We start from the raw sequence: 27,945 nt of genomic DNA on the forward strand, positions 1-27,945 counted from the left end.
GAGCTGTTGCTAATTATATTTTACTAATAAGTATTTCAATGAAAAGAACAACCAGCCATTTTGCTTTGAAAGCAATGCAGGACATCAAGTGGTAAATATAAATACGAGCTGAAACCTAGAACTTTTGTGGTGCAAATGCGTGATGGGGGGTGTTCTCGAGGGGGCAAAGTTTCACAGAACTGCTTCCCCCAGTTCACCTTCTTCACTGCCGTGTGTTTCATCATCTTGGAGGTGGTGGTGCTCCCATTTGACAGGCGCCATTTTCCTCTCCCTCCAGGATTCCCTTGCTTTGAGACAGACTATTGGCCCTTCCAGCCTTGTATTGTCTTCCCTGATTGGCTATGGCTCTCGAAGGTCTCTGAAGGTCGAAGGATTCACTGCCTGAACTTGGCCCAGTCACTTACGGCGGCCGTGCCCAGTCACCTGCTTGTGTCTTCTGCTGTTAAGAGGGTTTTTAATCTTACCCTGCATAGAACTGTTGTGCAGGCATGAAAGCTGTTGCACTGGGGCCTACACCCATGTAGACACACATAGAATTGAGCTGTGCTTTATATGCTTGGTGGAAAATATGTCCAAATGGGGACCAATTATATCTGGCCCCACCCACTGCTGGAATGCAGCCTCCAAGACCCATCTCAAGGCTCAGTCCGAAGGCACGTGTGTACATGTATGTATACACACACGCACATGCACACTGATGTCTCCTCTGATGAACATTTTAATTAATGGCTCACTTCCCCATCCTTTTCACCTGGAGCCCCCGACCTGCAGGCACCTTTACTGCCCACTTGCAGCTTGCAGCACAGCAGAGCCTGGATTGTGTGAACCTTGCTCTTGGCCACCGGGCACCCGCCCTCGCCCCAAGCCCCAACAACGCATGCTCAAGAGCTCTTTTATCTGTGAACTGCCAGAAGGCGTGCGAGCCATGCAAGGTACAGAGAAGTCATCAGCCATTTCATGTGGAAAGTTTGCTTTAATTAAAAAACCCCACCCAGACACAACCAATGTGCCCAAAGCACAGAAACTGGGCAGGGATCAGAGGCATCGTCGCCTCTGTTCCCTGTGTGCAGCTGGGGCCAACAGCCACCGAAATGTTTTATTGCCATGTGGCTCTTCCAGCAAGGCTGGCTTCAAAGCCCAACAGCCACCAGGGTATTCCAACACAGGCCTGGGAAGGCCACTGCAAATGCCAATGAGCCACAGGCCAGCCTTTTGCTACGCTGGTCCCAGCACTTACTGTAGAACAAGTTAAGATTGTTTTTCCTTCTTTTTTTATTGGACCATCTTCCGTCAGCGGCAGAGCAGGCAAGCTTTCAAGTTAGGCAGAACTCTTAACCAGGAAGGAAGAGCGGCACAGAGCCATTTGCCAGCTCTCTCAGGCAGGGTTACACTTTTCCCAGAACAAGCAAGAGGGGCGTGCTGCAGCCCGGCAGCATCCGAACAGCTCCTTTGCTGCAAAAAAGCAAGCCAGCAGGCAGGAGAGAGCAGGCGGCTGGAGTCCTGGGTTCACATCACCAGTTTCTTGGAGGGACTCAGGCAGGCTGCGCTCTCTCAGGTTGAAGTGCTCTCAAGACGCCTGAGTTCTGAGGAGGAGGGCTTCCGGCAAGGGGGGTAAAACAAACAGAAGAGCTGCTTCCCCTTTCATACGTGCATCTCATCCTTCCCCCTTCTGCCTCTTGGAACACAGCTCCTCCACTATTTCAGCCCCAAACTGGGTCAGCCCAGCCCAGCCCAGCCCAATTCCCCACACCAAGGAGAGATTCCCAGAGCCCGGGATGCATCAGCACCTCAGAGACCCCTGCAAGCACACCTCAGCCGCCAGAGGGGCACCAAAAGGGCTGGCCGTCCAGTCAGGAGGGGCCTTCCCCATGGGCGCCTCAGCCGTAACAGCCTCAGGAGCCTGGGCAGCAGAGTGCTGGGTGGCCAGACACGAATTCCTTCCAAGAGGCTTTCTCTGGAGAGCGCCCCTGACCCCCGGGCACAATGGACGCAGCGGGGGAAGCGCTAAGGCAAGGCCGCGGGCACCGAAGGGTCCGGCGTGTGGGGCAGAGGTGTAGGCACGCTGGGCAGGGGCTCCGGGCCAGGGCCCGTGGGCTCTGGCCCCAGGGGCGGTGCATCAGGGCCAGCCCCCCTGCGGGCCCAGTAGGCGGCAGAACGGTCCATGGCCTGCTGGAGGCACGCCCAGGCCTGGCAGTCGTGGCTCTGCACCGCCGCGCAGAGGAGCTGGGCCTGCTCCCGCAGCTCGGCCAGCTCCCGCTGGGTGCTGCTGTTCTGCCGGATCAGCTCCTTGGTCCGCAGCGTGATGCCCAGCAGGCCCGACTTCCGCAGGATTTCCACAGTGTTGTGGAAGCGGCGCTGCTTGCCCAGGCTGCTGCAGCCCAGCCGCTTGGAGGCCTTGGAGATCATCCGCCCCTCGGCCTGGTCCCACCCCGTGGAGGAGCTCACTGTGTCCTGGGAGAGGGCCTCGAGGCTCAGCAGGGTGGAGGCCGGCCGGCCGGCCGGAGGGGGAGGCAGCTCCCCGCCACCGGCTGGAGCAGCTGGTTCAGACGATGACACCCAGGCCTCCTCCAGACAGAAGCGCTTGCTCTTATTGGCACCTCCCGCTGGAGCAGGTCCTCCCCCTCCGCCCTCCTTGGTCTGCAGGTCACGGCCTGGATGAGGCGCAATCTTGGGGTAGTTGCTGAGGATGGGGAGGTAAGTCCCCCTGGCAGAAGACTTCTGGCTGGGAAGCAGAGCCTTCAAGGGGGCCACTGGCTGCTGGATCAAGAGAATGCGGGCCGGGTGCTCCTTGGTGCCACCAAGAGGGTACTGGCTGCTCCATGCCAGGAACTGGGTGGTGGGGGACGGTCCCAGGGGCTGTGAAGAGAAAGAGCAAGGAAGGGAAATCAGCAAGAAACAGGCCACTGGAGAGCGCTGGGCGGCCAGGGCATGGCAGCAAAGAGGCTGGACTCCCCTCCCACCCCATCGTCCAGCCAGTCAATCTACAAGAGTCTCCAAGAAGGGAAAGGGGATTCCCATGAGCCTTTGCAGATGGTATGCCCCTCAGGGCAGGGGACTTTCCTCTTCTGCTTTGCAAAGCACACACAGATGGCACTCAAGACCCAGACATGAAGTTGAGGCGGGCCTGGGGGGGGGGCGGGGGGGGAGACAGTGGCCCTGCGCGCCAGCAGCCTGGACCAGCCAGTGCCAAGGGCTACCTGTTTGAGGATAACGTTTTTGACAATATAAACGGGGGCCAGGCCAGGGAAGGCGCTGCCCGTGAGCCCCCCGGATGCCTCCTGCGATGCCCTCTGCCACTTGGCCGGCTGGTGCGACGAGTAGCTGGACCGGTCCTCGGTGTCCATCTGCTCCATGGCACTCAGACACTCCGAGCTCACGTCTGCACAGAGAGGTATGGAGAGAGGTGGGTTGAGAGCACTCAGAGGGAGAAGCCAGGCCAAAGTGACATCCTGGCTGTTGCCCCTCGTCCCGGAGCCAAGGAGCTTCCCCCCCCCCCCCTGACGCTCCTGAAGGAGGACCAAGCTGTCTCCAGGGGAGAAGCTGCCTCTGGCCTCTCAGCTGGTTGCCCCTTCAGGCTTCCAGATGGCTTCCCCCGAGAATCCCCCCCCAACACCTGCCCCCAAACTGGTCTCCATGAGGTCACAACAAGGGGCCCAAGCGCTAGTCCAAACTCAAACAAGTGAAAAAATGAATTTTTGGAAGCATAGACTGAATGCATTTCTTTCAGCTTGATCCTAAAACTTAAGCTATTGTTTTTTAAAAGGAAATAATACACAATCACCCACAAGGCAATATTCAGGAAACCGAAGTAGATTCCATATTCCCTTTTGTTTTATATCCTTGCAAATTTGTCTTCTGTGCCCTTCACCCCAGGCCCTGGGGCAGGTCACCCCCTGCTTGCTTAGAGGAAGCAGAGCTGGACTATGAGGAGGTGCTGCGGAACGCCAGGGGAATCCATCACACCCCCTTCTCAAGTAAATTTACTCACGAGGGAGAGCGAGCAGCTTGCCACTTTAAGACCAGCTTTCTCAGAGCCTGACCCCACTCCCACCGCTTACTCTGCTACCTCTCCTCAAAAACATTTTAAAGCTGTTTTAAATTGTTGTTTGAAGCTGCTTTAAATTGTTCTAAAGGTTTATATGTTTTAACTCCTGTTGTAAGATGCCTTCAGTCTTTTTTCCAAAAAGGTGTCTAAGAAACTGAATAAAGAAAGAACTACGATGAGGATGTCCAGGCCTTGAAGCAAAGGCCTCACATTTCTGAGGGTGAACATTGTTCTGGGGGGCTCATTTTCCACCCCTGTTTAGCTGCCTTTTCCAAGCACGAAGTGCCACAGGCGCTCAGGTGGGGCTGTGGAGTCAGAGCAGCTTGAGCAGAGACAAGTTTGCCACGTGGAAGGTTGCCCTTGAGGGGCTTTGGACATACGCGTGGCTGCCCTCTCTGCCTCCCAGGCAGCGCTTGCAGTGAGCCGAACAGGAAAGGGCTCTTGGATGCCCAAAAGAGGGTGCAGCAAAAGGGCCCGGGGTGGGCCAAGGCTCTCCTTGTACCACACCAGGAGGGGCCAGAGCGTGTCCTCTGCAGAGCACACGGTTATTATGTTCTCCAGCCTCACTGCTGGACGGCTCAGAGCCTCTTGGCAGGCTCTCTACCTGAGAATCCGGAGTCCTTCTCCCCTTCGCTTGCCGGGCGACAGGGCTTCCTGGCGGCAGCATCACCACCTCGCCCCATCTTGTCCGACTGGCCCCGGTGGCCTTTGGGGCCAGGGCCATCAGCCTTAGAGGTCTTCTCTTTCAAGGGCTTGGCTGGGCGGCTGGGCAGAGAAGCCTCGTCCGAAGGCATGGCCGCTCCTTTCCTCCACTCCTGCGGGGCAGACGAAGAGGGCTGTTAGGAGGAGAGGCAGGGAAAAGGGGGAAAAGGCGTTCAAGGGCCAGCCAAGGCAAGGACTGTGGAAACCCGCCAGCCTCAGAAGATGCCAGCTGTGACTCCCTCTTCCTGCCCCACGCTCGGGGCTCGAGATAATCATTTTGTTATCATAGAGAAGCCTCACCAGAAAGCTCCACTGCTCTGTCACATTCACATGGACAAGCCCTAAGGGTTCAAAGCAGAAGAGGACGTGACCACAGAATCTCTTGCTGCTGAAAATTAACAGCACTGATTTCCACATTTGCACCTCTCTGCCTCGACCGGGGGGGGGGGGGGGCATGCGCGCGTGCATGAACACACACCAGCCACAATTACACAAACAAGCTGTCATTAAAAAGATGCAAGGATTCCTCCTCTCAAGGTGAGAATTCCATGCTGTATGTTTAAAAGCACGCAGAACGCTTGGCTGGCAGCTAGTTTTGCACAGAGACCAATGTGAGGCCTTCTCACGCCGCCCACCTCTTCCGAAGGCCTGCTGCCACACCCCACTGACCAAGGAGCAGCTCATCCTCTGCAGGCGACACGCCCGAGTGAGGCTGCAGCCAGTGGGGTGGGGGTCCTCGGTCTCCTTGCCTACAGTGGACAAGGCCAGCAGGGCCAGGCCCCAGAGAAAGGGGCTGCACTAACCAAGCCCCATTCAGTGGTGCTTTCATTGCCTCGGAGGACCTTGCTCGAGGCAGCTCCCAGCTGGGCCCAAGGGGTGTCCACTGGGGGAGAGGCGAGTGCCCCGACAGTGGGGCTCTTGCTTCTCGCAGGGAGTTGGATTGGTGGGCTCATGTATGTGTTCAACATGACAGAGCCGCAGCAGCAGACAGGCATCAGACACAGCAGGGCATTTGCCTTCCACCCAAGACCAAGCCGCAGATGCCAGACCATCTATGCTGAAGGAGGAGCCCTGGTCTGGCAAAGCAGCTTACGTCGGACACTCTAGAGGCCCTGGTTCAAATCCAGGGGAACCCCCCCCCCACACACACACACAGTCATGCCTGAGCCAAGGAGAAGGAGTCCTGCACGGACCAGCAGCCTGGCCCTGGATGGGCCTTCCTCCCTGCCACACGAACATCAGAGGAGCCCTGATGCTGGATCAGACCAAGGGTCCATCTAGTCCAGCATTCATAGAATCACAGATCACAGAACCATAGAATAGTAGGATTGGAAGGGGCCTGTAGGACCGTCGAGTCCAACCCCCTGCTCAGTGCAGGAATCCAAGTCAGAGCATCCCTGGCAGATGGCTGTCCAGCCTCGTCTTGAAGGCCTCCAGTGTGGGAGAGCCCACCGCCTCCCCAGGTAATTGGCTCCACTGGTTCTGTTCACACAGTGGCCAGCCAGCAGCCCACCGGAAACCCACAAGCAGGACAAAAGTGCAACAGCACCATGATGCCTGATAGACCAGACCAGCCAGGTAACATCCCAGAAGGACCCGTCCAATGCCGCCTCAGTCGTCTCCCAGCCCCCAAGGGACTGCCTCATACCCTCTAGCGGCAGTGTCAGCACCTCACCCCCTGCCCCCGTGCGCCCAGAGAGGCCTCCCCGCTCACAGTCCAAAGACCCTGAGCGAGAAGAGAGCAGGGCACTGCTCACAGGTCCTGAACCCCTCCAGACTCCCGCCCACGCCTCCCAGAGCCCATCCTGAGGCCAGAGCAGGCGAGGGCATGGGGTCGGCCTCCTCACCTAGTACTGGTGAGGAGGGCCTTCGGCCTGTGAAGGGCGAAGCCCTCTGCAGGACCAACCTCGTGGGGCCTTTGGCAAGGCCGCCCACCACTCAGGCGTGACTGCTTGCCAGCAGCAGGGCCTCATGCTATCGATCCCCGATCCTGGCATCGCCAGCTAAATGAAGCAGGAGTAGGGGACAGAGGCTCCTCTGCCAGTCCAGTAGAGGCTACTGGGCCACATGGACCGAGGGCTGGCCTAGATCCCCCCAGCGCATCACACTAGATGCCTGACAGAGGCGCCGCCTCACATGTTCCGCTCCGAGCTATCAAGTGACGCTGCTGCTGCGTGTGGGAACCGGCCTTGAAGGCCCATCCGAGAGATCACTTGCAAGCGGTGCAAAGCCTTGCCCAGGAGTCCGCGGGGCAGCGGCCGTTGCTCAGGTCTCACTCTGGCGTGCGCACGCGCATGCCCCTCCTCCCTGCTCTGCTGGGAGGCCGCCCCACACAGCCCTCCACATGGCAGCGGGCCGGAGCAGGCCTCCGCCGGGAGCGCTCAGCCTGCCTCGCCACCTTGGCAGCGTGAGCGAGGTGGGCGGGGCCTCGGAGCATGCGGCCCGCAATGTGCTGCCTGTGCGTCTCTCGCCTTGCCATGTGCGTCAGGACTTGCAGCAGGCCAGGCAGCAGCAGGCAGGCTGGAGATCAGAGGCAGCTGCCCGCCCGCCCGCCCTCCTCCCGGCCTGGCAGGCTGCTTCTCAGAGTTGTGCTGTGGCAACGCAGGAGGGCAGGGAGGCGGGCTGCTATTACATAACAAGGAGCAGCCCTTCCAGATCCCCGCCCAGGCTGGGCTGCCTGCCAAATGCAGAGCGCGGGCTCACTGTGCAACTGGGAAGGCGTGCTGGGGCGGGGGATGTGGATGCTGGCGCTGGCCACGGAGCCTCCCTCAGAGCCGGGCAGGGCACTCAGCCCACTGTCCATCCCAGCAACAGAAAGTCGAGAAATTGGTGGCTGGAGAGCCCCTGCCAGAAGTGGGATGCAGAAATCTGAGCCAGGAGGGTCCTAACTGAGCTGGGCTCATGTCAACATTTTATGTGTTTATTACACTTATATCCTGCCTTTTCTCCTCCAAGGAACCCAAGGCAGCATACATAATCCTCCTCCTCTCCATTTTATCCTCACAACAACCACCCAGTGAGGCAGGTTGGGCTGAGAGTCTATGACTGGCCCAAAGTCACCCAGTGAGCTTCCATGGCCAAGTGGGGACTAGAACCCGGATCTCCCAACTCCCAGTCCAACACTCTAGCCGCTACGCCACATGAGCTCTCATGAATTTCCCTCTGCAAGTGGGAAATAAGCACAGTCCCCCTTTAATTCTAGGGACCCATTTCTTCACTTTTACCCTTACATCTCTCTTTGTCACACGCGTGCAGCCTCTCTGTTGCCACATGACCGCGGTTTTATGACTTGCACCCCTCCACTCTGAACCATACTGTCATACTCAACCCCCTTTTTCTGCGTCATTTCTACATCAGGAACAAAACGTGCGCTGTGCCATATCATCTAGTCTATTCTCTCTCTCTCTCTCTCTCTCTCTCTCACACACACACACACACACACACACGCACACCTCTGCCTACCACAGTCTTCTGGCTTCTCAGCAGCACTCCACCACATGGGTCACGCTTCCTTTTCTTTTGCCACAACACTTTGCCTTTAATTAACACATGCAAATACACACTCCCCGTTTCACAATGCACAATCTTCACGCACAACGCACCCTTTGTGACATTTTCCCACTGGCTTATCATGAGCCCTCCTATCATTACCCACCACTTCTCCCTGTGGTCTGTGCAGCTACCTGCCTTCCTTGGGCGCGTCACACGCCACCACCACATGTGATCTAGCATCTGGGCATCACCTCGTAGGGTTCAATTTGAGCAGAGCTCAGCCCTGAAACTTGTGAAGAGCGCCTCTGATCACGAGCAAAAAGCACAGCAATGAGTGCCCATGTGTGGCCCATCTAACTCGGGTGGGGGAGAGGGCATCCTTCCTTCTCGACACACTTTCAGGGCTATGCAATGGAAGCATGGGATGGAGACAAGACCCATCACTGAGGTAACACCAAAAAACAACCACCCCTCTCTGCTTGCAGACACTTTCATCCAAAGGGATGGAACAAGGCCCCCCACCCCAAATGCATCCGTTATTGAGAGGGATAAGAGCGTTTATCCCTGCTTCACTTAGAAGCTCAGCACAGCTTCTGTTTTGTGAAGAAACAGCCAGGAGGTGGGGAGGGGGGGTTGAACTGGGAGCTACTGACAGCCCTGCTGCTTTTGTCCCTGCCCTGGCAAAAGCTTCTCCAGGGGAGGGGAGGGGAGGGGAGGGGAGGGTGCCCCGGAGCTGAAGCCAGAATATGCCCAGCGACCAAGGCGAGGCCCCTCTCACAGCCCTCCCTGCTCAGTTCCCAGGCTGCTACTCCCTTTACTAAATGCAACCCCTCTCTGTTGCCCATGCCCTCTGAGGCCCCTAGCAACTGAGTGGGGGGCGGAGGGAGATGGAAAGACATCCCCAGTCCCCAACCTGTGGCAGAGAGACTGGGTCGAGAGGAATGCAACACATCCCACTCTTCATCCCCACTTTACTTATTTATTTAATATAGGCGTTTTACAATAAAACCACGCAAAACATAAAATACAACCCATTTTTAAAACGTGCTTCCCATGGGACAATGGCGCCTGTGGGGGCTGTGAGCCCCGTGTGCAGGAGGAGGTGATGCAGCAGCAGTGAAGGGGGCAGAGACAAAGTGCTGCAGAGAGTGAAGCATGAACTGCTCTAAGCCCACCCTGCTCCCTGCAGGCTTTCTCTGCTGCTGCTTCTCCACTGCCTGCCCAGAGTTGGCTGCAATGATGAGGGCTGCACAGGGGATACTGAGGCGAGGGGGCCGCTGCGAACTGCCACAGGCCAGGGGGTGACCCAGGAGCGCAAACTCTGTGCGCTCTTCAGCAGCCTCTCTTGCTTCCCTCGCAGCTTCCCATTCGTAAAACAGGAACATTCTACAGCTGACGTCAGCCTCCCACAACCTGGCACCCTCCAGATGTGCTGGACTACAACTCCCAGCATCCCCCAGCAGAGCCATGCTGGGAGTTGTGGTCCAACACACCTGGAGCACACCAGGCTGGGAAAGGCTGGCAGGACACGTACAAAAAAGGCTGCAGGAATGCTGTCGAGGTGATTTAGGAATACGCAAAGCGAGTCCTCTTGGGAAAGCGAGTCCTCTTGGGTGGCCTTTGGGTGGATTTGGGAAAGACACCTGTGGGGAGGCGCATCGGCAGGTGGCTGATTGGGAGAAAGGCGGGCAGGGGGTCCTTGGCAGGGGAGCTGCTCCCCTGGGCAACTGCTGGTACCTCAAAAGGGAGGTTCAGCTGACCTCACACACCCCTGGAACATGGGGGGGGCATGGAACTGCGTGGGCTAGCCCCACAGCCCCACACCCCTCCCCACACTCCACCGTGCAGATGTTCAGGACGTGTGAGAAGAGGTTCTCCATGTCATGCTAGCATGAGGGGGCTGATGGGACAGCACACAGCCATCCCTCCCACACCCCGCCAACCCCACCTCAGGAACAGTTCCCTCACCTCTGATCTCCAGTGAAACGGACATGATCAGGGAAAAGGCCTCATCAGTGTCACAGATAGGAGGGTGAGGGGAGAAAGGTTTTCCCCTCAACTGTGTCCATCTTACTGGAAGTGGGGGTTGAGGGCGGCAAAGAGACAGGGAAGAAAACATGTACAGCTCCCGGGGAGAAAATGGGGCCTGGACCACTAAAAGCACAGTTCAAATAGAAAACCTCTGTTCACAGCAGCCAGTAGCACAGATAAGTGGGCAAGATGAAATGCAGCTGTAAATCCTCCTTCCTGCAGGGCCATCAGTCAGTTCAAACCACACAATACAATTCTTTTTCCCCCGTGCCAGCCTTCCCCAACCTGGTGCCCTCCAGATGTGCTGGACTGCAACTCCCATAATCCCCCAACCAGCACAACTGTAATAAACTGCTTTCATTCCAATCAGAAGGCACAGAGAGAGCGCGCGCGAGAGAGATTTCCCCTAAGGCAACATATTGTTTGTTCCAGCATAGGTGGCTGGGGGATTATGGGAGTGGCAGTCCCACACATCTGGTGGGCACTAGGTTGGGGGAAGCTGCTGAGTGCATATCAACAGTGGGATGGAGGCTCAAAACCATTCCAAGGCACCCCTGTGAAGCCACGCAGCCACCTTGAGTGGTACCTCTTGCCCCTCCACCAGGCTTTCATTGAGCATCTGGAGAGGGCTACGGCAGTGCCTCCTGCCCAAGCCAACAGGGCTACTCCTCTCTATCCCCTGCTTGCAGAAATACAAAGACACACGCTGTCTGCAGCAGCAACAGCAGCTCTCTTCCTCCCCTCCCTTCACATACTGCTCACCCAAAAGCCAGCCCCAGCCAGCAGTTGCACACCCAAGAGTCAGTCGGAGGGCCATGTGCATTTGTTTATGCCACGCCCCTGCACGGAGCGAGGGAGGAGAGGAAGGAGAAGGGGGTGGCGGACACAGCTACAACTTTCTCAAGCAGAGCCAGATTATGTAATGGTACAGCGTGTTCCCAGTACACCGAGACCCACACGCACCGCACACTAAACACAGGCACACAGGCACGCACCCTCCTTGAAAAAAGCCATGTTTTGTTGGGCCGTGTGAGAGCAGCCTAGAACAGGTGGGGTCGGCTTGCCCACCACCACGTTACAGCCAGAGAGAGGGGGGTGGGGGAGAGACATAAGCCATGGGTGGCTGCCTGCCAGGATTGGGGGGGCGTGCTTGGCTGTGTGCATGTTCAGCTTCCCAGTCCAAGACAGACAGAGAGCTAACTTGGGGCGGGGAGGGGGTGAAGCCTCCCATGTTCATCCTCACTCCCCAACTCCACTGGATTTGTTGCACCCAAAAAAAAATGAAGTTGGCACTTTAATTTCATGGGGAACATTGCACTCAGCTCCAAGAAATCCTGCCCTCTCCCCCCACATTCTACACATACACCCAAACTGAATACTCAGAGCTCAAGCCCCTTTAATCCCAGAGACAGCGGAAAGGTTACAGCCCACCGTTTCACCACCACCACAGGAAAACTGTGATGAAATGCTCCCACCTGCAGAGGCAGTTTAGTCAGGGTGACTCAAACAGCAGATGTCCACCCTGCCGCTGCCCCCGCCCCCCCGCTGCCGCCGCCCACTCTATGCACGGCTTGGGGCAACTCTGAGTTTTAAAAAAGCAATTCTTAACTCCACACACATCACTGTCCAAGCTAGAAAGAGGCTCCTGACCATGCACAGACAGACAGAATTGGCGTAAGAATCTTTCCTGAGACAAAGACATAGCTGCTGGCTTACGTGGGTGTGGCTGCATAGGCTCCCTTGGATATTCGCCTTCGTGGGTGAAGCCCACTGACCCGTTCCAAACCAGCAGGGACCCCCCTTCACACAGACACACGCCCAAAAGCTCAAACAGCAAGATGCACCAGCAGCATGTTCCAAACCCTCAGCCCCGGCAGTGCTCTGGAGTGCCAGACTGGGAACGATGCCATAGTTCAAGGGCGCCACAGAGGGAGTCACACCAAAATTCTGGGGAAGCGAGATGCGTTTCTTGGACAGGTGCACGAGGACCTGGCATCCATCCATCCCACTGATTTGTCTCATAATTTGCCTTAAACACACACACACATAAAGCAATGGTGACAATGGAATATAATCTGAGCTTCCATCTGTCACCAGGCTTCTAGGCCTCACTGTTGTGAAAGAAAGTCTCAAAAGGCAGGTTGCAATAATTTCTGAGGCTTCCAAAGACAAAGCAAGGGCGGGCACTTGGTGGATAGGGAGCAGGACTTCTGCATCCAGCAAGCACCCTGCTCCTTCTGCTAGCAGCAACCATCTCTACATCACATCTTACTCTGCTAAATTCTTTGCAATCTTTATTCTGACTGCCTTCACAGCCTTGTGAAATAGGCTGCTTTCATTCCAAGCTGAAAGCAGAGAGAGAGAAATTGCCCCAAGACAACATATTGTATGCTCAGTCCATACCCCAGGAGAAATTTGAACTCGGATCTCCTTTAAGCTCTACTGTGTGCATGGTGGGCAGAGTCCCCGTTTCCCCTTCTCACGCTATTTCCCAGAAGGTGCAGTTCATAGAGAGTTGGAAAAAAATGTAGGGAGGGAGGGAGGAATGGGAGGTGGGGTCCAAACAGAATAATAAAGTACGTAAATTAAGTTAATAATGGTTCCCCCCACTCCATGGCAAATTAATGGATATCCCTGACTGATATTGTTCCACCACCAGCTGCAGACCTCCTTCCCCCGGTGTAATCTGTCCGACCCACTGCCAGGTCCGTTGGACTCTTAGGGGATTGCAGTAGCCCCACATACCTTCCCAAGGGGGCTGCACTGTCCCTGCCAGGCAAGAGAGATTCAGTTCTTCCAGAATTTATCTCCAGGTCAAAACAGTATCTCCATCTTTTCTTTTATGTGCTCTGTACTCCTTCCCATCAGAGACTGGAAGAAATAACCTTCCCACCGTAACTGGATGCAGGGAGACTGGGAAGGGCAAGGCGAGCTGCAGCGGGAATGTACGGGGGGGGGGGAACAGGCACCCACGCTCTCATGCGCGCGCACACATGGATCATTTGCTTGAGGAGGGCAGGAGAGACTCCAAGGCTACCGGCCATCTAAATATGGATGGGGTTTAGAAGTGCAGCGTCACATGGAGCGACACACACACAGCTGGAGGAAGAGGAGCCAAGAGGGATGCATTCATCCATCACACACACGCTGCCACGCCTCCCTGCTAGAGAGAGAGGAGCCAGGCAGTGCAAACTGGGAATGTGTGATCAGGCATCCATCTCTCTCTCTCACACACACACGCACACACACACAGGGACAGACACCAGTTTTTCTTCCTTGCTTAAAGTTAAAGGCGGCCTGAATGCGTGCAGCACTCACTCCACTTTTGCCACTGACTAAACAGGTTTGGCCCGTTTTGTAACCTCTTTGACCAGAGGGGTAAAATAGGTGTGTGTGAACACCCCAGAAGGTGAAACCCCTCTCAAGCCACTTTCACCTCTCCGAAAAATGACCATCTGTCTCCAGCCAGAAAAGCAAGATGCTTTTCATCTTAGAAGCGATTAAAGATCTGATATGAGAAAGCAAAGAGGTGTGTCCCAGCAGCCACCAGTTAAACTGACCACAATGCTACTGGGCTCTTGAGCTGCTCTCAGGTTCCCCTGGCTGGTCCAAAAACAGTCCCAGAGTCCAAACCCAGAAGGTCAAAAGCCAGCAATGCTGGTGGGAGGGCAGAGGGAATCAAAATCCCTGGGGCCAGCAGCAAACTCTGGAAACACCAGAAGGCGTGTGGGAAAGGCCAACTATCGTTAGGTCAATAGGCAGCCAACTGCCGGGGATGGTTCCAGCCCTGCTGGGAATCCACAGAGAAGCCCTGGTCAGCTCTGTGTTTCCACAGGGGAATCCCCCCACCCCCAGGATGAAAGGCGGAACGAACCACAGGGTTCAGGAAGTCAGAGCACACCACGGCAACAGACATTCTGGCTGCAGAAATGTTCCACCTATACGTACGGGAGGGCCAGGCTGGTTTCAGCTTGCAGGCACAAAAATGGACAATGACTGTAATGCTAAGGTTGCATTTCAAACCCAGCTCTCCCAACCCCTCAAGATTGAAGAGGCTTTCTGGACTGGTGTTTTGCTTCAAAAGAAAGAAAAGGAATCACGCACAGAACAGCACTTTCTAATTCGCGACTATTCCCAGCACCAGAAGAGGATTTCAGGCTGCGTGACCTTCTGCTAAGCTCCAGGCCTTCTCTGTGCCATCCGCAGCCTAACCCCCAGCCCCAGCGTGCACTCAGTCACGTGGGCCTCTACAGAAAGCAGTGCAATGTTCACTAATGTACTGGCCCCAGCTCAGCAAAAATCCAAAATTCAGGACTGGGAAAATGCAGCACATAAAAACACAAACAACCCCTAATTTAGCAAATTAGGATTACAGAGCACTTTTAATTTGCAACGTACTTTCCCAATCTTTTCAGCATTTGCCCTTGCAACGGCCCCAATGAGATGCATTTCTACCATTCCTGTTTTAAAGGTAGGAAATGCGACTGAAAGACAGCAACTTGCAACTTTGAAAGGTGAGTTGATTGGGTCGGCAATGAGTTGACCCTCATAGCCTACAGTCATAATGACCACTTCAGCATCTGGGGTTCTTGGTGGAAAACTGGCCATGTGCTGACATGCAGCTGTCCCAGCCCATGGAATGAAGCTTGGGAAAACATGGGTTGAGGCATGGAAACCGTGCCCCCACACAGAAAAAAGTTGACTCAACTTAGGGTCTTGTCACCGCTCCATCAAACCCACTGCAGAGGACTTACTCTGGCCCTCAGCCATGCTAGCCCTCCACACTGGAGAAGCCACTTGGATGGCCCCGTGCTGACACCAGGAACGTCCTGGGTTGACAAAAAAAGAGAGCAGGGAAACTTCGACACCCATGGGGCCAAGACAAGAGCGGCATGTCCGGTTCCTAGGACTGTCTCCCTTTGTTTTCCATCAGCTTCTTATGTTTGCCCAAAGCCGCCCCCTGGTACAACTAGTTCCATTAAACACCACCCACATGGCCTGACTGTGGTTGAGGGGAGGAAGGTCACACACATCCCAGCCATAGAGGCAGCTGGTAGAGATGTTTCTTAGGTCAGCAGCCAACTGCTGGAGCTGGGGAAAGAGAGAAATATGCACCCTCTGATCCTTGACACATTTAGGAAGAAAAGGACACCCATTCCATGCACAGTCAGTTCACAAGCCGCTCCAGGCCAAGAGGCCCAGGAGGGATTCCTGTTCACAGCGCACTCCAGACTGGTGGGACTCAGGGCTGGCTCCTATGTGCATGTTCTGCTCCTGGATGGCTGCAACGAGTGCTGCTTTGCATGTGTGAATGATATCACATATCATCTCATGTCACCTTAAACACAATGCTTTGCAGTGGAGCCAATCACACAGAGTCAAATGTGGAGGCACCAGGTGATGTGCCTACACACATGGGCAACCCAGGCCTACAACACCAAATAAAGACCTCAGCCCTGGTGAGCTTCTGCCAAGAACCCCAAGCTCAGCATTATTCACATGACAACTGGCAGTTACTTGCAAGCAATCCACGGTTCACGTATGACTGGCTGGGTATATGTGGAGGAGGCAGAACACTGGAAGGGCCTCCTCGCCAGCCTCTGCCCCCCTTCCCCTGGTTCCCCCTCATGCGCACCCTTGAAACATGCACTGCATGCGAGGGAGCTGCTGTTCCTGCACCAGAATTGCTCAGCGGAGCACCAAACTCCCGTTTCAAAACAAAGGCCCATCTCTCCAGGTTCCAGATTCCTCCAGAATCTGTACATCTTGACAACAGGAGGAAGGTGCACATGTCCCAAACGATCCCCCAGTGATGTGAAAACTCACCGGAACACACACACACACACACACACACACCCTTCCGTGCCAAGGCAGAGGCCAGTGTCAAGCCACAGGTGTGGAAAAGAGATTACAACTGCACACCTGAACGAGAAACTCTGTGCTCTTCCTGCTCACTTGCGGCTTTCTATGCTAGTCAGACGGTGGGAGGGCGGCGCAAAGCTCTGCACCAAACAGCCCCTGCCCCAAAGGATCACACTCTGTATGAGCTGCAGACTCCTCCTTGCCCCTTCCTCCAGGGTGAACTGAAGGAAAGCCAGGGCGAGGCTCCTGAGTCGGGAAGAGCCACGCAGGAGAACTTCGGCAGCTGGTTGTTGCTGCTGCTAATTAAATTTATTAGACGCCTTTCTCTAAAAATGACCTAAGGTATCTTACAGCAAGGATCAGAACATACAAAAAGTTAAAACAATTTATAATAGCTACAAAGAATTTTAAATGCCGAGACCCAGCAAAACAACTACGATCAGAAGCCCCATCATATGCCATCCAACGTCTGGGAGTAGAGAAAAGTCTTGACCTGCTGCCGAAAAGACGACAATGTCTGCGCCAGGCTGTCCTCACTGGGGAGGGTGTTCCACAACAGTCATGCAGAGGTGAGGACAGCAGCACCCACACCCACCCTCTTGAAAGCCAGAGGAGGCCTCGCCCATCCTCTGCATTCAGCCATCCCAAGACTCCCCCTCCGGCGTCTCCCTGCCACCCCAATCTGCCCCCCCCCCATACAGACCGGGAGCACCAGGACTGCACAGTGCCCCACCTTCTGTGCTGCCCCCAGCACCAGGCTGGCGCTAAAAGCGCTCAAGTGCCAGTGGGCTGGCACTGATGTGGCTGACGAAGGCTCACTGGCACACCCGCCACGGATTTCTTGCGAAGGATGAGAAGTGTCCACCCCCCGCCTAAGAACACCTTGAAAACATCTACGGCCCAAGAGCCCTGCTGGATCAGAGCAGGGGCCCATCTGATCCAGCATTCCGTTCAGGCGGTGGCCGACCAGCTGTCGACCGGGACCCCCCACGCAGGACATGAGCTCAACACCCCCCCCCCGCTCCCCAGCCACTGGAGTACAAAGGCGTGCCGCCTCTGCCATTTTACAGCGCCGCCCCAAAGCAACGCGAAACAGACTCCTACCCACGTTAGACCCCGAAGCAGCCAGGCCGCGCCCCGCCTCACGGCGACACCCAGGCGGCATCGCCGGGCCGGGCCGGGCCGGCCAGGCAGCTCCCACCCGCGGCCGACGGGCTTCCTAGAGAAGGCGGGGGCCGAGGCAGCTCCGGGCCAGGGCTCCCTGGCAAGCGGGCCGCCGGGGCGCCCGTCCCCGCGTGCGGGGCAGCGACTCTCCCGCGGGGGCGCGCGCCGGGCGGCGGCCGCCTGGCCGGGGCGCGGAGCACTGGGGCGGGGGCGCGCGCCCGGCCAGCGCGCGGAGGCGCGGGGGCCGCCCATGGGGAGGGCGCGCCGGCGCGTCTCCCGCGCGGGGCCGCCCTGTCCTCCTGGAGCGAGCCCCGACGGGGCCTGCCGGGCCTGGGGCGACGGCGACGCAGGCCGCCCGAGAAGCGCGGCTCTGGGCCGCACGGCGGACGGGGCGGGCTGCCGCTGGCGGCCCGCGAGGGGAGTCGCGCCAGGCCCAGGGCGGCGGGGCGCAGTACCTGCTGCGCCTTCCTCCCGGCCGGCGCCGCGGCCCCTCCGCGGACGCAAGGGCGGCGGCGCCCGGAGCCCCGCCCCGCCCCGCCCCTGAGCGACAGCCGCCGCAGCCAGCGGGCGCCGCCTCCCGAGCGCCGGGCGGCCCCGTGCAGCGCGGGGCGGAGGGCCCGCTGCGGCCCCCGCGCCTGGTTCTCGGCCCGGCCCGCCGCCTCGGGAGCCCGGCCCGCGGCGTCCGGGGCGCTCGCGGGGCCGCCCTGCGGGGGCGCCGGCCCGCAGCCCGCCCCGCCGCGCCTTCCGCTGCCGCCGCCCTGTGCCGCCGCCGGGCGGGGCCCTGCCGCCGCCCGCCTCGCGACCGGCCGCACCCGCGGGCGGCGCGCTGTTCTCGGTGGGCGCGCAGGGAAGGCGGCGGCGCCGCGCTCCCCTCCGCCTTCCGGCCCCCGCACCCGGAGGGCCGTGGAAGCCCTCGCGGCGCCCGGCCCCCGCCGCTCCCCCGGCCCGGCGCCCGCCCACGTATCTGGCGGGCACCGGGCCGGGGAAGGCGACAGCTGCGCTGCTGGGCCCGCGAGGCCGCTCGCCGCCCCCCCGGAAGGCCCCGTGGGGGCTGGGGGCCCGCTGCGCGCGCTCGGCCCCGCCGGCTGCGCCCCGTGCTTCCGGTCCCGATTCATTCGCCGAGGCCCTTCCGCATAACAGGAGCCCCCGGGATGCGGAGCGCGCGGCCTTGCCTGGGGCCGCCTCGGCGCCGGGCCGCGAGTCCGCTGGTGGGCATAGCGAGGACGCTGGGAGAGCCGCGCTGGATCAGACCAAGGGCCGCCCAGGTCGGCGCTCCGCTGACGCAGCGGCCAAGCGCCCGTCGGCCGGGAACCCGCGGGCAGGCCGGAGCGCGACAGCGCCTCCCCCCCGGGAAACGCCCGAGCAGGGCGCGAGCGCGACGGCGCTCTCCCGGTTGTGTTCCAGCGGCGGGGCACGCGGCGTCCTGCCTCTGGTCCTGGAGGGAGCACCGAGCCATCGGGGCTAGTGGCCATGGGTGGCCCTTCATGAATTTGCCCAACCCGCTTTTAAAGCCATCCCCCCTGGTGGCCGTCACGGCCTCCTGTGGTAGCGCGTTAGACTCTGCTGTGTGAAGAAGCCCTTCCTTTGACCCGCCCTGAATCGCCCACCAGTCGGCTTCATAGGGACCCCAGGTGTCTCCCTATCCATGTTCTCCACACCAGGCATAACGTGGTACACCTCCATCATGCCTCCCCTTACTCCCCCGTTTTCCAAGCTGAACAATCCCAGCTGTTGTAACCTTCTCCCATAGGGGAGATGCTCCAGCCCCTTGGTCGGTGTAGTGGCCCTTTTCTGCACTTTGCCCAGCTCTACAATCCCTTTCTTTAGGCGTGGCGACCAGAACTGTACACAGTTTTCCAAGTGTGGCTGCACCATAGATTTGCATAGGGGCGCTGTGATATTGGCAGTTTTATTCTCAGTCCCCTTTCTAATTGTGCCTAGCGTGGAGTGTGCCTTTTCCACAGCAGCCGCACGCTGGGTTGACATCTTCACTGAGCTGGAGCGGTGCACCATCGCTACGCTGCATCACGCAGTGATGGTGCTGATGACATCAAATGGACATCGGGCCTTTAGGGTGACCCAGAATCCAGTCGGTGGGGCTGGGCGAACTGGGCCATGCCCCCTGCTGAAATCGAAATGTGGCTAGCCAAGGGAGCAGCGTGGCGCCTCAAGGGGGCAGGAGGACGCTGCAGCCTGCTGGGCTCTGATGGGCTGAGAGGGATGCTGCCTCCAGGACTCTCCTCCTCCACCCACACCCCGTGGCATGGATGCTGGGGATTGGGCGATCTGCCTTCTGGAGCATCTGCTTGTGTCCACAGCCTCTTCCTGCCCGCCTGCCTCCTCCTCCCCTCTCAGCCCTTTCCCTCCTGCACACTCCTATCTGATGGACAGGTCCTGGCAGGATGAGCTCTACAGGAATCCATCGTGGCTTCCTCCGCAAATACGGTGAGTTGCCGACAACTCCTCCCTGACCTCCCATAGTTTTGCGCTCTGCACTGAAGTTCAAGGGGTGGGGGGGGGGTGGGGGACAGTGCCTGGCTCCATGAGGGTACAAACGCACTTTCCTTCCACCTGGCCCTGGCATAATGGGATGTCAGAAGGCAAACCCTCCAAGAGCACTCTGAAGGAACTGCTGGGTATTATCTTCAGCCCAAAGCCAAAGACAGGGCACAGGTTATCCATCTTCCCAAATATTTGAGGATGCCGTACTTGAGTAAGAACTCCCTGGAAGCTGCACCCCCTGTCCTGGGAGAGTGCCCCCTTCCGCCATCCCAGCTGTGGAGGACTAGTTGTCATTTCTCAGGATTGAGCAAACAGCACTCTGCATGAGTTCGGAGGCCCTTTCTTCGTTCCTGGTGCTATGCATCTTTTGGGATGAGCTGTGAAGCCACAAAAGGGCCTTGGGGGACTCTGGCTCAAGAATCTGAAAGGGGCTGTCAGTTATTGATGTATGCATTTGGCAGCAGCATATTCAATATTAAAATGGAAAGATTGCTTTCCAAATCTGCAATTCTTTACAAAACTGAAGGACTTCTTTAAGCCCTAGCTAAATTTAAACAAGTTTGTAAACAGGACAGGGAGAAACTTATTGTTGTTTCTAGTCAGCTCCTGTCCCTCTCTAGTGCTAGAGATGACAGGCAGAAATTCAACAGATGGAGCTTGCCCATCATTGCATCTCCAGGCTGAGAGAAGCTGCGGTAGTGAGCTTCCCTTGTTGAATTTCTGCCTGCTACAAAGCGTCATGTTTTGAGGGTTTAAATTTTTTTTTTAAATGTCTAAAATTGGGGCAGGTTTGCACAATTGGAGACAAAATATTTGTGGTAGTGGGTGCTACATTTCTAGAAAGGGAGGTGTTGGAGCATCTTTTTCCCTAATCCTTGATGTGTAGGAACTCAAGGTGATGGATATGCAGTCTGTACCTGCTCAGGGGCATTTCCACCTATTCTTCTTTCCAGCATTCAGATCTGGCACTGTTGTGAAAATAGATCCCAGGGCAGCATCTCAGCACAAATTAAAAGCCCGCTGCATGCGATGCTTGCCTGCAGTGCCACAGGGCTGAGCATCATTCCACCAGGTACTGGTATGGTGCGAGCAACACCCTGGGCTGCTTATATCTTTGCTCCATATTCATAAGGATGTGTGAGAGGCACACAAAAAAGGTAGTTTTCCCACAAGGGAAATGAGTTTCCAGGTCAGTTAGCGTGCTCTAAAAAAAATCTGCCGCTAGAGCTTTAATTGATTACTTACACAGTTTAATTGATTAAAGCCTGAAGCTTGCATTTTACAGTTGTGCAGAAGCAACCTGAAAAAAAGTAGGTTACCCCCAAACCACCCAGACTGATCTTGATATGACCCCATGTCCAAATTCAGCATGGTATTCTGTTAGTCTGCGTTGGCTGCTAAAATGCAAGGGTTTTGAAAAGCTTTAAAAATAAGATTGCCAACTTTTTTGTTTAATCTGGCTTTGCTCCTGCGCCTTTAACAGTTGCTTGATTTGCGAGCATGCTGCAGATCATGCTGCCATTAACGGCACAAGAGCAGGCCAGGGCAGGTTTTGTTTAATTAGATGGCAGCCATATTTAACACCCCCACATGCTCCCCAGTTGTGAATTCATCCTAGCTATTTCCTTTCACCAAGCTCCTTCCTGCCACAAGATTAACCTCCTCTGCAAAATGCCAAGACGTGGGTTTTGCCAGGGTCTTCTTGGTGGGTCTGCTGAGCCATGCTCCAGACAGGCACCCCCCACCACACCGTTGCCTTGTGGAATTACAGTGGCCAGCATTTGATTGAATCCTAATCCCTGGGCAGCAAAGAGAGAATGTAATCATTATTATAATCTGTTGTTGCCGTGCGTGCTGTTTGTCCTGTCTTAGGCCTGTGGCAGATTGATAGAAATAGAGTCTCTTTACTGGCAAATTAGTCTTTGGGATGAATGAGGCATCCATCCACTCAGTAATGAGAGCCTTACAAGAAGCTGCAAACTGGGCAGATGCTTAATCCGTGCTTGTATAGCAAAGGCAGCCAAGCAAGTTCCTAGCCTCCAACGGCAAAGTGTTCAAGGGATGGGACTCCCGCACGACTGTGTGAGACTCTTCTCGAGTTCCCCTCCCTAGGCAGGTCCATCCACAGGGATCACCAGTGCATTTGAGGCTGACACCCCAGCAGGTCACACCCTCTGCCCTAGAAACCATGTCGGAGCTGGTTGAGATTCCTCTGTATGGTGCCAGAGGCGCTCTGCGCATGCTCTCGCCCGCCTGACTTTATCTTCCTGCCAACCTTGACCTCAAGTGGTCCTTTGCAGGTGGCTTCCTCTTTAAGCAGTGGAAGGAGAAGTTCTTCATCCTCTCTGCGGATGGAAGCCTACTCGTCTGCCCAGACGCTGACTCCCCGGCCGAGCTGGGCGTCTCGCTGGGCACCAACTGTGATGCCGTCCTGGAGGGCAGTGAGATCCGCGACCTGCCACGCCTTCCACTGGGCGCCCAGAGTGACAGCTGCCTGGGCCTGAGCCTCCACGGTGGGAAGTTCCTGCTTCTCCTCGCTCCCAGCGGCCAAGAGTGCAGGTAGAGGCCCTCTCCTCCCACGACGCTGCGGGAGCTCTTGCCTGCCAGCACCCCCCCCCCCCCAGCTGCAGGGAGGGACGGGCTCATCCTGTACTTCCAGGCAAAGAGTAGATGAGCCTCCCCCACCGTGATGTATTGGACTGCAGTCCCCATCACCCAGGCTGGCTGGGTGATGGGTGTTGTAGCCTGACACACCAGGGTGGGGGAGGCCAGGTGGATGTGCCTGACAGCTGAAGGTTTCATATGGCAATGTTGGCAGCACCACACTCCCCATCTTCTCCAGCCTGACGAGAGGGGCGGGGGGGGGAGTGTAACTGAGTGGCGCCAGGGGTGGTGCTCGCCAGTGCCAGGAAGGAGGCCAAGCCATCAGCTGCATGGCTGGCTCTGAGGCTTCAGCACCCATGGAGCAGAAGCACACACGGGTTCAAAATATTCATTCAAAGTAACCGATACCTTGCACTTCCATTGGGATCGCAGCGCTCAGGGCGGCTGCAACGAATTAGAAACTCTCACAAAGCAAGTCAGAACATGAACGCTGCGGTGAACCAGGAGGTGGCACAGTCAGTCAGAGCTCCTCAGCCCGGCATGTCCGCTGCCCGCTGGGACGGAAACATCTTGGCCAGGCAGCAGAGCCGGGCGGCGGAAGAGGGCCTCCCGAGGCAGGGAGGCCCGTAATCCAGAGAAGCCCCCTTTTGTGCTCCGGCCTGTCACGCTCCATCACCAAGAGGACGGGGGCAGCAGCCTTCCCTGCAGATCTCAAAGGATTGTGTGGGAAATGGCCGGTGTATTTCAAGGCGCCCAAACGGAGCCAGGTCCGCTCCCTGGTCCACCTAAGCTAGTGCTGTCGGGCTCTTCAGCCGTGCTCTCTATCTGGTGGCCCTTTAGCTGGAGCCATATGAACGTGGAGCCATAAGGGCTCTCGCATTGAGCCCTTATGGAACTATTTGGAATGAAATGGGCATCTCTCCAATCCACAGCTACTGTAGCTTGCCAGCCCTCCTAACTGGGGACTCATTCATAGAATCATGGAATAGCAGGGTTGGAAGGGGCCTACAAGGCCATTGAGTCCAACCCCCTGCTCAATGCAGGAATCCAGGTCAGAGCATTCAGTTGGCTACAGTGTGGTTTTTATGGAGAGGTGCCATAGCTCAGGGGCAGAGCACCTTCCTTGCTTCCAGAAGGTCCTGGGTTCAATCCCTGGCATCTCCAGGTAGGGCTGGGAAAGACCCGTCTGAGACCCTGGTAAGCCCCTGCTAGTCAGAGTAGCCAAGGCCAAAGCCACTTAGGGCAGCTTAATTGGGGTTGGGGTGGGCAGGGGGATTGTGTGATGAAACACAAAGACATAAAATGAAGATGTTCTCTCTTTTCCTGTCTTTCTGCAGACAGTGGCTCAGCGTCTTAAGAAAAGTGAAAGAGGTAGGTAAGAAGCTGAAATTTAGGAAGGAAGGCAACAATTGGCTAAAAATCACATTGCTTGTTACTGGAATCCTACTTGAATATCAGTAATTAAAAAAACCCTCCATAAAACCTGTTGGTACATTTCATTGGCTTAGCATTTTTGTTTTTTTAAATGCAGATTTTTATAAGTTTCATTTGTGGGAAATGGAAAAAAAATAGCAGAAAATATTTTTCCCCAAGAAAAATTAGTGGATTAATGAATCTTGAGAAAGCTCAAATGGACACTTTATATTACAGAAGACATTTTAAAGAAAAAATCAGCAGAACCAGAGATGGAAGTTCTCTGTCTAGACAATGGAGAAAAATGTAATTCAGGGAATATTTGGAGTGTTGCTCACTCAAGCCCCTGAAAGCCACCCTCACCCTGATCCCAAAAGTGTTCTGGTGGTCTGTTGTTCCATAGTAGCAAGGAAAACACTCTGCACGTGCTCAGAGGCTCTGTCACCTTTATAGCTCCTTGAGTTCTGCATTTGAGCCATGGTAGCTGCTAGCTGTCAGGCTCCCAAAGGGTGGGTCCTTCCAAGTAAGATGGGCTGAAGCTGCTGGTGTTTCCCGTTTTGGCTCCTCTTTCCAGAGCTTCTCCCATGGATCTCCCTCCAGTTGTAAACTCCATATCAATGCACCAGTGCGAAGATGTTGCAGGAGAGGGGGAGGAGGTGGCGGCGGCAGTTCTCCCAGCGCCGTAGAGAGGCGAGAAGGTAGGCACGTCCCGAGGCTGCTTGGCTGACCCACCTGTGTGTTAGAACCACCCTGGGGTGACAATACTGCTGAGGAAAGGCTCATCCAATTTCACAAGGGGGCCAAATGCCAGGAGGTGGCCACCGCCGGATGCCTTTCTTTATAGTCAGCCAGGGAGGGGTTATTGGTGGTCTGACACCAATAGTGAATGAAACCAGACCTGGTCTCGGAGGAAGCTGCCTTACCTTGTGCCAGAACATTGCTCCGCCTACGCCAGTACGATTTACTCTGGCTGGCACGAGCTCTCCACATTCTCAGAGGGCATCTCTACGTCAGCCTAAAAGCCTGCATTTAAAACGGGGCTTTCTGCTTCTGTTTTAAATGAAGGATCACCACGGACTCCCTTTACACGCATTCACTTTCCACCTCCTTCTCCCCCTATTGGAGCCTTCCATTATCTTTCATTGCTCTTGCTCTTCTTGCTGCTTTTCCTCTTTTCATGGTGGGTAATTGGATAGCTCGTTATCTCTGATCTACTTAGAAATGGAACAAAGGGTATTTGGTGCAGGAGATGCTCTGGAGGGTCATGGCGCCATGTAAAGAGCCCGCAAACTTCCGTGAAGGAATCATCTCAGTTGCAGGATAAAAGCCCAGTGTGCAGGAGCCCAGAGTCTTTCAGAGCGCTGGTCTTCCCCAAGGTCCTTCTCACCAGAGATTACACCTGGGGCTTTGTGTGTGCAAAGCATGCCCCGACTGCGGAGCTGGAGCCCCGCGCAGGTTAGCAGGTCCATCTTTGAGAAACATGGGTCCCTCGCCGAGCTTGTCCAGAACCGCCCCAGCCAATGGCCGTGCTGGCCCCTGAGAATTATGGGTGCCACAGTCCGGCACATCTGGAGGGCCCCAAGTTTGGGAGGGCTGCGTTACTTGAGAGGTGTGACCGCAGCTGTCTAGGTCTGTGGCCTGCCCACCCCCAGAGGGTTCGGCCACTTTTCCCCACTCCCCGGTCGTGAGGATGGAATGGAACATGGCTTTGTTCCCTTGTGTTGGTAACGCCTGCCCTGGCTTTTTTTCCTGTAGCTGCTGCCCGGACCAGCTTGTGCCAGGAGCCCAGTTCCCCCCACTGCCTACGCCATGGCTCCCCGGCACCTGCCCGAGTGGAGGCGGCTTGCCTTTTGGTGGGGGGTGCTGCAGCTGGACCCACCATGGGGTACATGGTCACCTCGGCTACAGCCGGGCACCCTGGGGAGACGCACCCGCCAGACTTCAAGGAACTGGGCTACCACCCGTCTGCTGGTGACTCCGAATCTCATTATGAAGCCCTGGATTATGAGGGGATGGACCAGGACTTTGACCTGCTGGATTTTGGGGGGTTTGCCTTCTAGGCTTTGGCATCAGCAGGCCCCCAACGCAAGGTCTCAACGGCTAAGGTGAGCATTCTTAGCTGGAGTTGAGGGGGTTGTCCTCTCTCCTGGGGCCCATCAGCCTGGCACCACTCACAGCCCGACAAGCTGGTCTGCGCATGTTGTCGGGGGGGGGGGGGGAGCCTTCAAAGACCTATTTTCATTTTGGTCTTTGTCTTTAAACTCTGTTATCAGGACACAGGGAGAGAACTTTAGGCTTCAGCTTGCTTGAGGGAGCCAGAGTAGGCACTTATTGCTACCTGCCGTGAGTTTGTTTCCGTTCTCCCTTCCATTTAGCAGTAAACAGTGTCTTCTTTTCACTTGCTGGCCTTGGTGATCACAAGCAGCCCACATCAGCCAGGGGACGAAGGTCCCACTGGGTCCCCCCGCTTCCCAGGAAAAGCATCAAGGCAGGGGGGCGACCAACCTAGCCCATCCATCAGCTGGAGAAAGAGAAGCTGCAGGGAGCGCACTTCCCCACCCCACTCCCGCCAGACAGAACATTCAGCTCCTCCAACTGCATATCGCTGCAGACTCGAGGGGAGAACGTTCTGGCCCCCTCCATCAGCCGAAGGAATGAGAGCCACCCATTGCTACCCAGCGCAAGAACACCAGCAAGGGAGGAGCTGCCTGGCCCAGCCCGAGTATAAATACCCACTTTATTCTGGCCTTGGAGAACTGATCCCCCCCACCTGTTTTTTCCCTCCACTCTCCTTCCCTGGTTTGTCTTGTCCTTTCCGTTTGTAAGCCTGAACACAGGGTCTGTCTGTCTGTTATTGATTGGAGCCACTTTGAGAGACCAGAATTGTTTGAAATGTGGGATTAAAGCTACAGTTAAATGAGTGAGAGAAACCACACACAGAAGATATTAAGGTGGCCACAGGGTGCGACCCCAGCTGCTTCCTGACAAGGCCTTTATCCTGCAATTGCCAGGCCTCATTCTCAGAATTTCTTTACAGAAGGCTCAGGCAACATCATTTTCAACTCCTATCCCTTCCATGTTTTCCCACCTCTTCCATTTTTGTTGTATTTCCCCAAAGAACGTTAAGAAAAGGCAGAGTAGATGCACAGCGCCTTTGGTCGGTAGCAATAGAAGCCCGCTGCCTCGAAACGCCCATCCACCTCCATCCTTTGCACCATGGTTTTGTTGCTCAGGGTGCAGCCCTGTGCGCAGCTAGGCAGAAAAAGGTTCCACAACTCCCAGGAACGCTGTCTAAACATGCCTAGGGTTGCTGCTTCAGTCTGAGAGCTGTAAGGGAACAAAACCTGCCTCCTGATATTTACTATAAATAGTAAGGTACGTGTTTCTTGGACCTCTCTATAGGACATGAAAAAGCTGTTGCATTTATAGGATTCTTATTTATACACTGATCTGACTTGTACCCCGCCTTTCTGCCAAAAATGGCAGTCATGTAGCACCATATGTGACATTCTATGGAATAAAGTAAGCGGCAGCCACACACACACACGCCCCACAGCTGCCACTGCCAAGGGCTGGGGGTTGGGAAGCAGGAGATGGGAGTTTGAGCCCCACCAGGAGATGAGGGCAACAGCCACTCATCTTTTGCCTGCCTGGGGGAAAAAGGGCTGTCAGGGCAAAAGACTCCAACCTGCTTGTCGAACGCCAGAAACTGGCTCTGCACCCATTTGCCCACAGCAGCAGATGGCCAAATATCCCACCCCAGCCCAAGGGTCGCAGATCACCAGAGCTGTAGGAGGAGCCCTAACTAGAGGAAGCAACTTGTGTTTCACATGCTAGAAGGCCCTGGTTTCAACTCTGGGTCTGTGCACACATTGGAAAAGAGGGAAGGGACCCCCACCCAGGTACATCTGGCCCCATCAACAGGTGCACTGCATGGGTTGACCAGCATTTTGGCCCACCACTCCCTTTGGCTGCCATGGCCATCCTAGCAGGCCAACATACCCCTCTTCTTCCCTCCCCCCTCCCATGCTGCTGCCTCATGCATTCACTTTGCACATACTGACCGCCTTTCCTGTGCTGCCCCCATGCCCTGCGCGTAGGGCACCTTTCAGGCAGCTTAGCTTCTCTTT

General features: G+C 56.2%; 2 protein-coding genes across 6 annotated transcripts; one reads left to right on the forward strand and one right to left on the reverse strand.

The window, feature by feature from the left end:
* On the reverse strand, positions 1–18,580 carry LOC146337432 (CLOCK-interacting pacemaker-like). Of its 2 annotated transcripts, none has more exons than XM_084814569.1 (4): positions 17,752–18,580; positions 4,650–4,860; positions 3,198–3,379; positions 1–2,856 (listed from the first exon to the last, which is right to left on the reverse strand). In XM_084814569.1, exons 1-4 carry the CDS (start codon positions 18,409–18,411, stop codon positions 2,005–2,007), a joined length of 1,905 nt encoding a protein of 634 aa, XP_084670695.1. In that variant the 5' UTR covers positions 18,412–18,580; the 3' UTR covers positions 1–2,004. The 2 variants fall into 2 exon arrangements, with proteins under 2 accessions (XP_084670695.1, XP_084670696.1); XM_084814570.1 differs by lacking the exon at positions 17,752–18,580 and adding an exon at positions 17,237–17,539 and having other exon boundaries at positions 956–2,856.
* On the forward strand, positions 18,125–27,364 carry LOC146337433 (uncharacterized). Of its 4 annotated transcripts, none has more exons than XM_084814594.1 (6): positions 18,125–19,741; positions 22,099–22,357; positions 23,740–23,773; positions 24,390–24,513; positions 25,571–25,920; positions 26,191–27,364. In XM_084814594.1, exons 1-5 carry the CDS (start codon positions 19,699–19,701, stop codon positions 25,873–25,875), a joined length of 765 nt encoding a protein of 254 aa, XP_084670720.1. In that variant the 5' UTR covers positions 18,125–19,698; the 3' UTR covers positions 25,876–25,920; positions 26,191–27,364. The 4 variants fall into 4 exon arrangements, with proteins under 4 accessions (XP_084670720.1, XP_084670721.1, XP_084670722.1 ...); XM_084814595.1 differs by lacking the exon at positions 26,191–27,364 and adding an exon at positions 26,089–26,166 and having other exon boundaries at positions 18,183–19,741; XM_084814596.1 differs by lacking the exon at positions 24,390–24,513 and having other exon boundaries at positions 18,281–19,741; positions 26,191–27,356.
* Positions 27,365–27,945: the final 581 nt, after the last annotated feature.

Source organism: Heloderma suspectum, chromosome 10 (assembly GCF_057233095.1).
Source record: "Heloderma suspectum isolate Gila_16-S chromosome 10, 16-S_ref, whole genome shotgun sequence".
Lineage (NCBI taxonomy): Eukaryota > Metazoa > Chordata > Lepidosauria > Squamata > Helodermatidae > Heloderma > Heloderma suspectum.

Coding starts and splice junctions, on each gene's coding strand:
- LOC146337432 (XM_084814569.1), bottom strand. CDS start 18,411: ATGAATCGGGACCGGAAGCACGGGGCGCAGCCGGCGGGGCCGAGCGCG. Junction 4,861..17,751: donor CCGGGAGGAAGGCGCAGCAG/GTACTGCGCCCC, acceptor TCTGCCCCGCAG/GAGTGGAGGAAAGGAGCGGC. Junction 3,380..4,649: donor GAAGGACTCCGGATTCTCAG/GTAGAGAGCCTG, acceptor CTCTCTGTGCAG/ACGTGAGCTCGGAGTGTCTG.
- LOC146337433 (XM_084814594.1), top strand. CDS start 19,699: ATGAGCTCTACAGGAATCCATCGTGGCTTCCTCCGCAAATACG. Junction 22,358..23,739: donor CCCAGCGGCCAAGAGTGCAG/GTAGAGGCCCTC, acceptor GTCTTTCTGCAG/ACAGTGGCTCAGCGTCTTAA. Junction 24,514..25,570: donor CGCCGTAGAGAGGCGAGAAG/GTAGGCACGTCC, acceptor TTTTTCCTGTAG/CTGCTGCCCGGACCAGCTTG.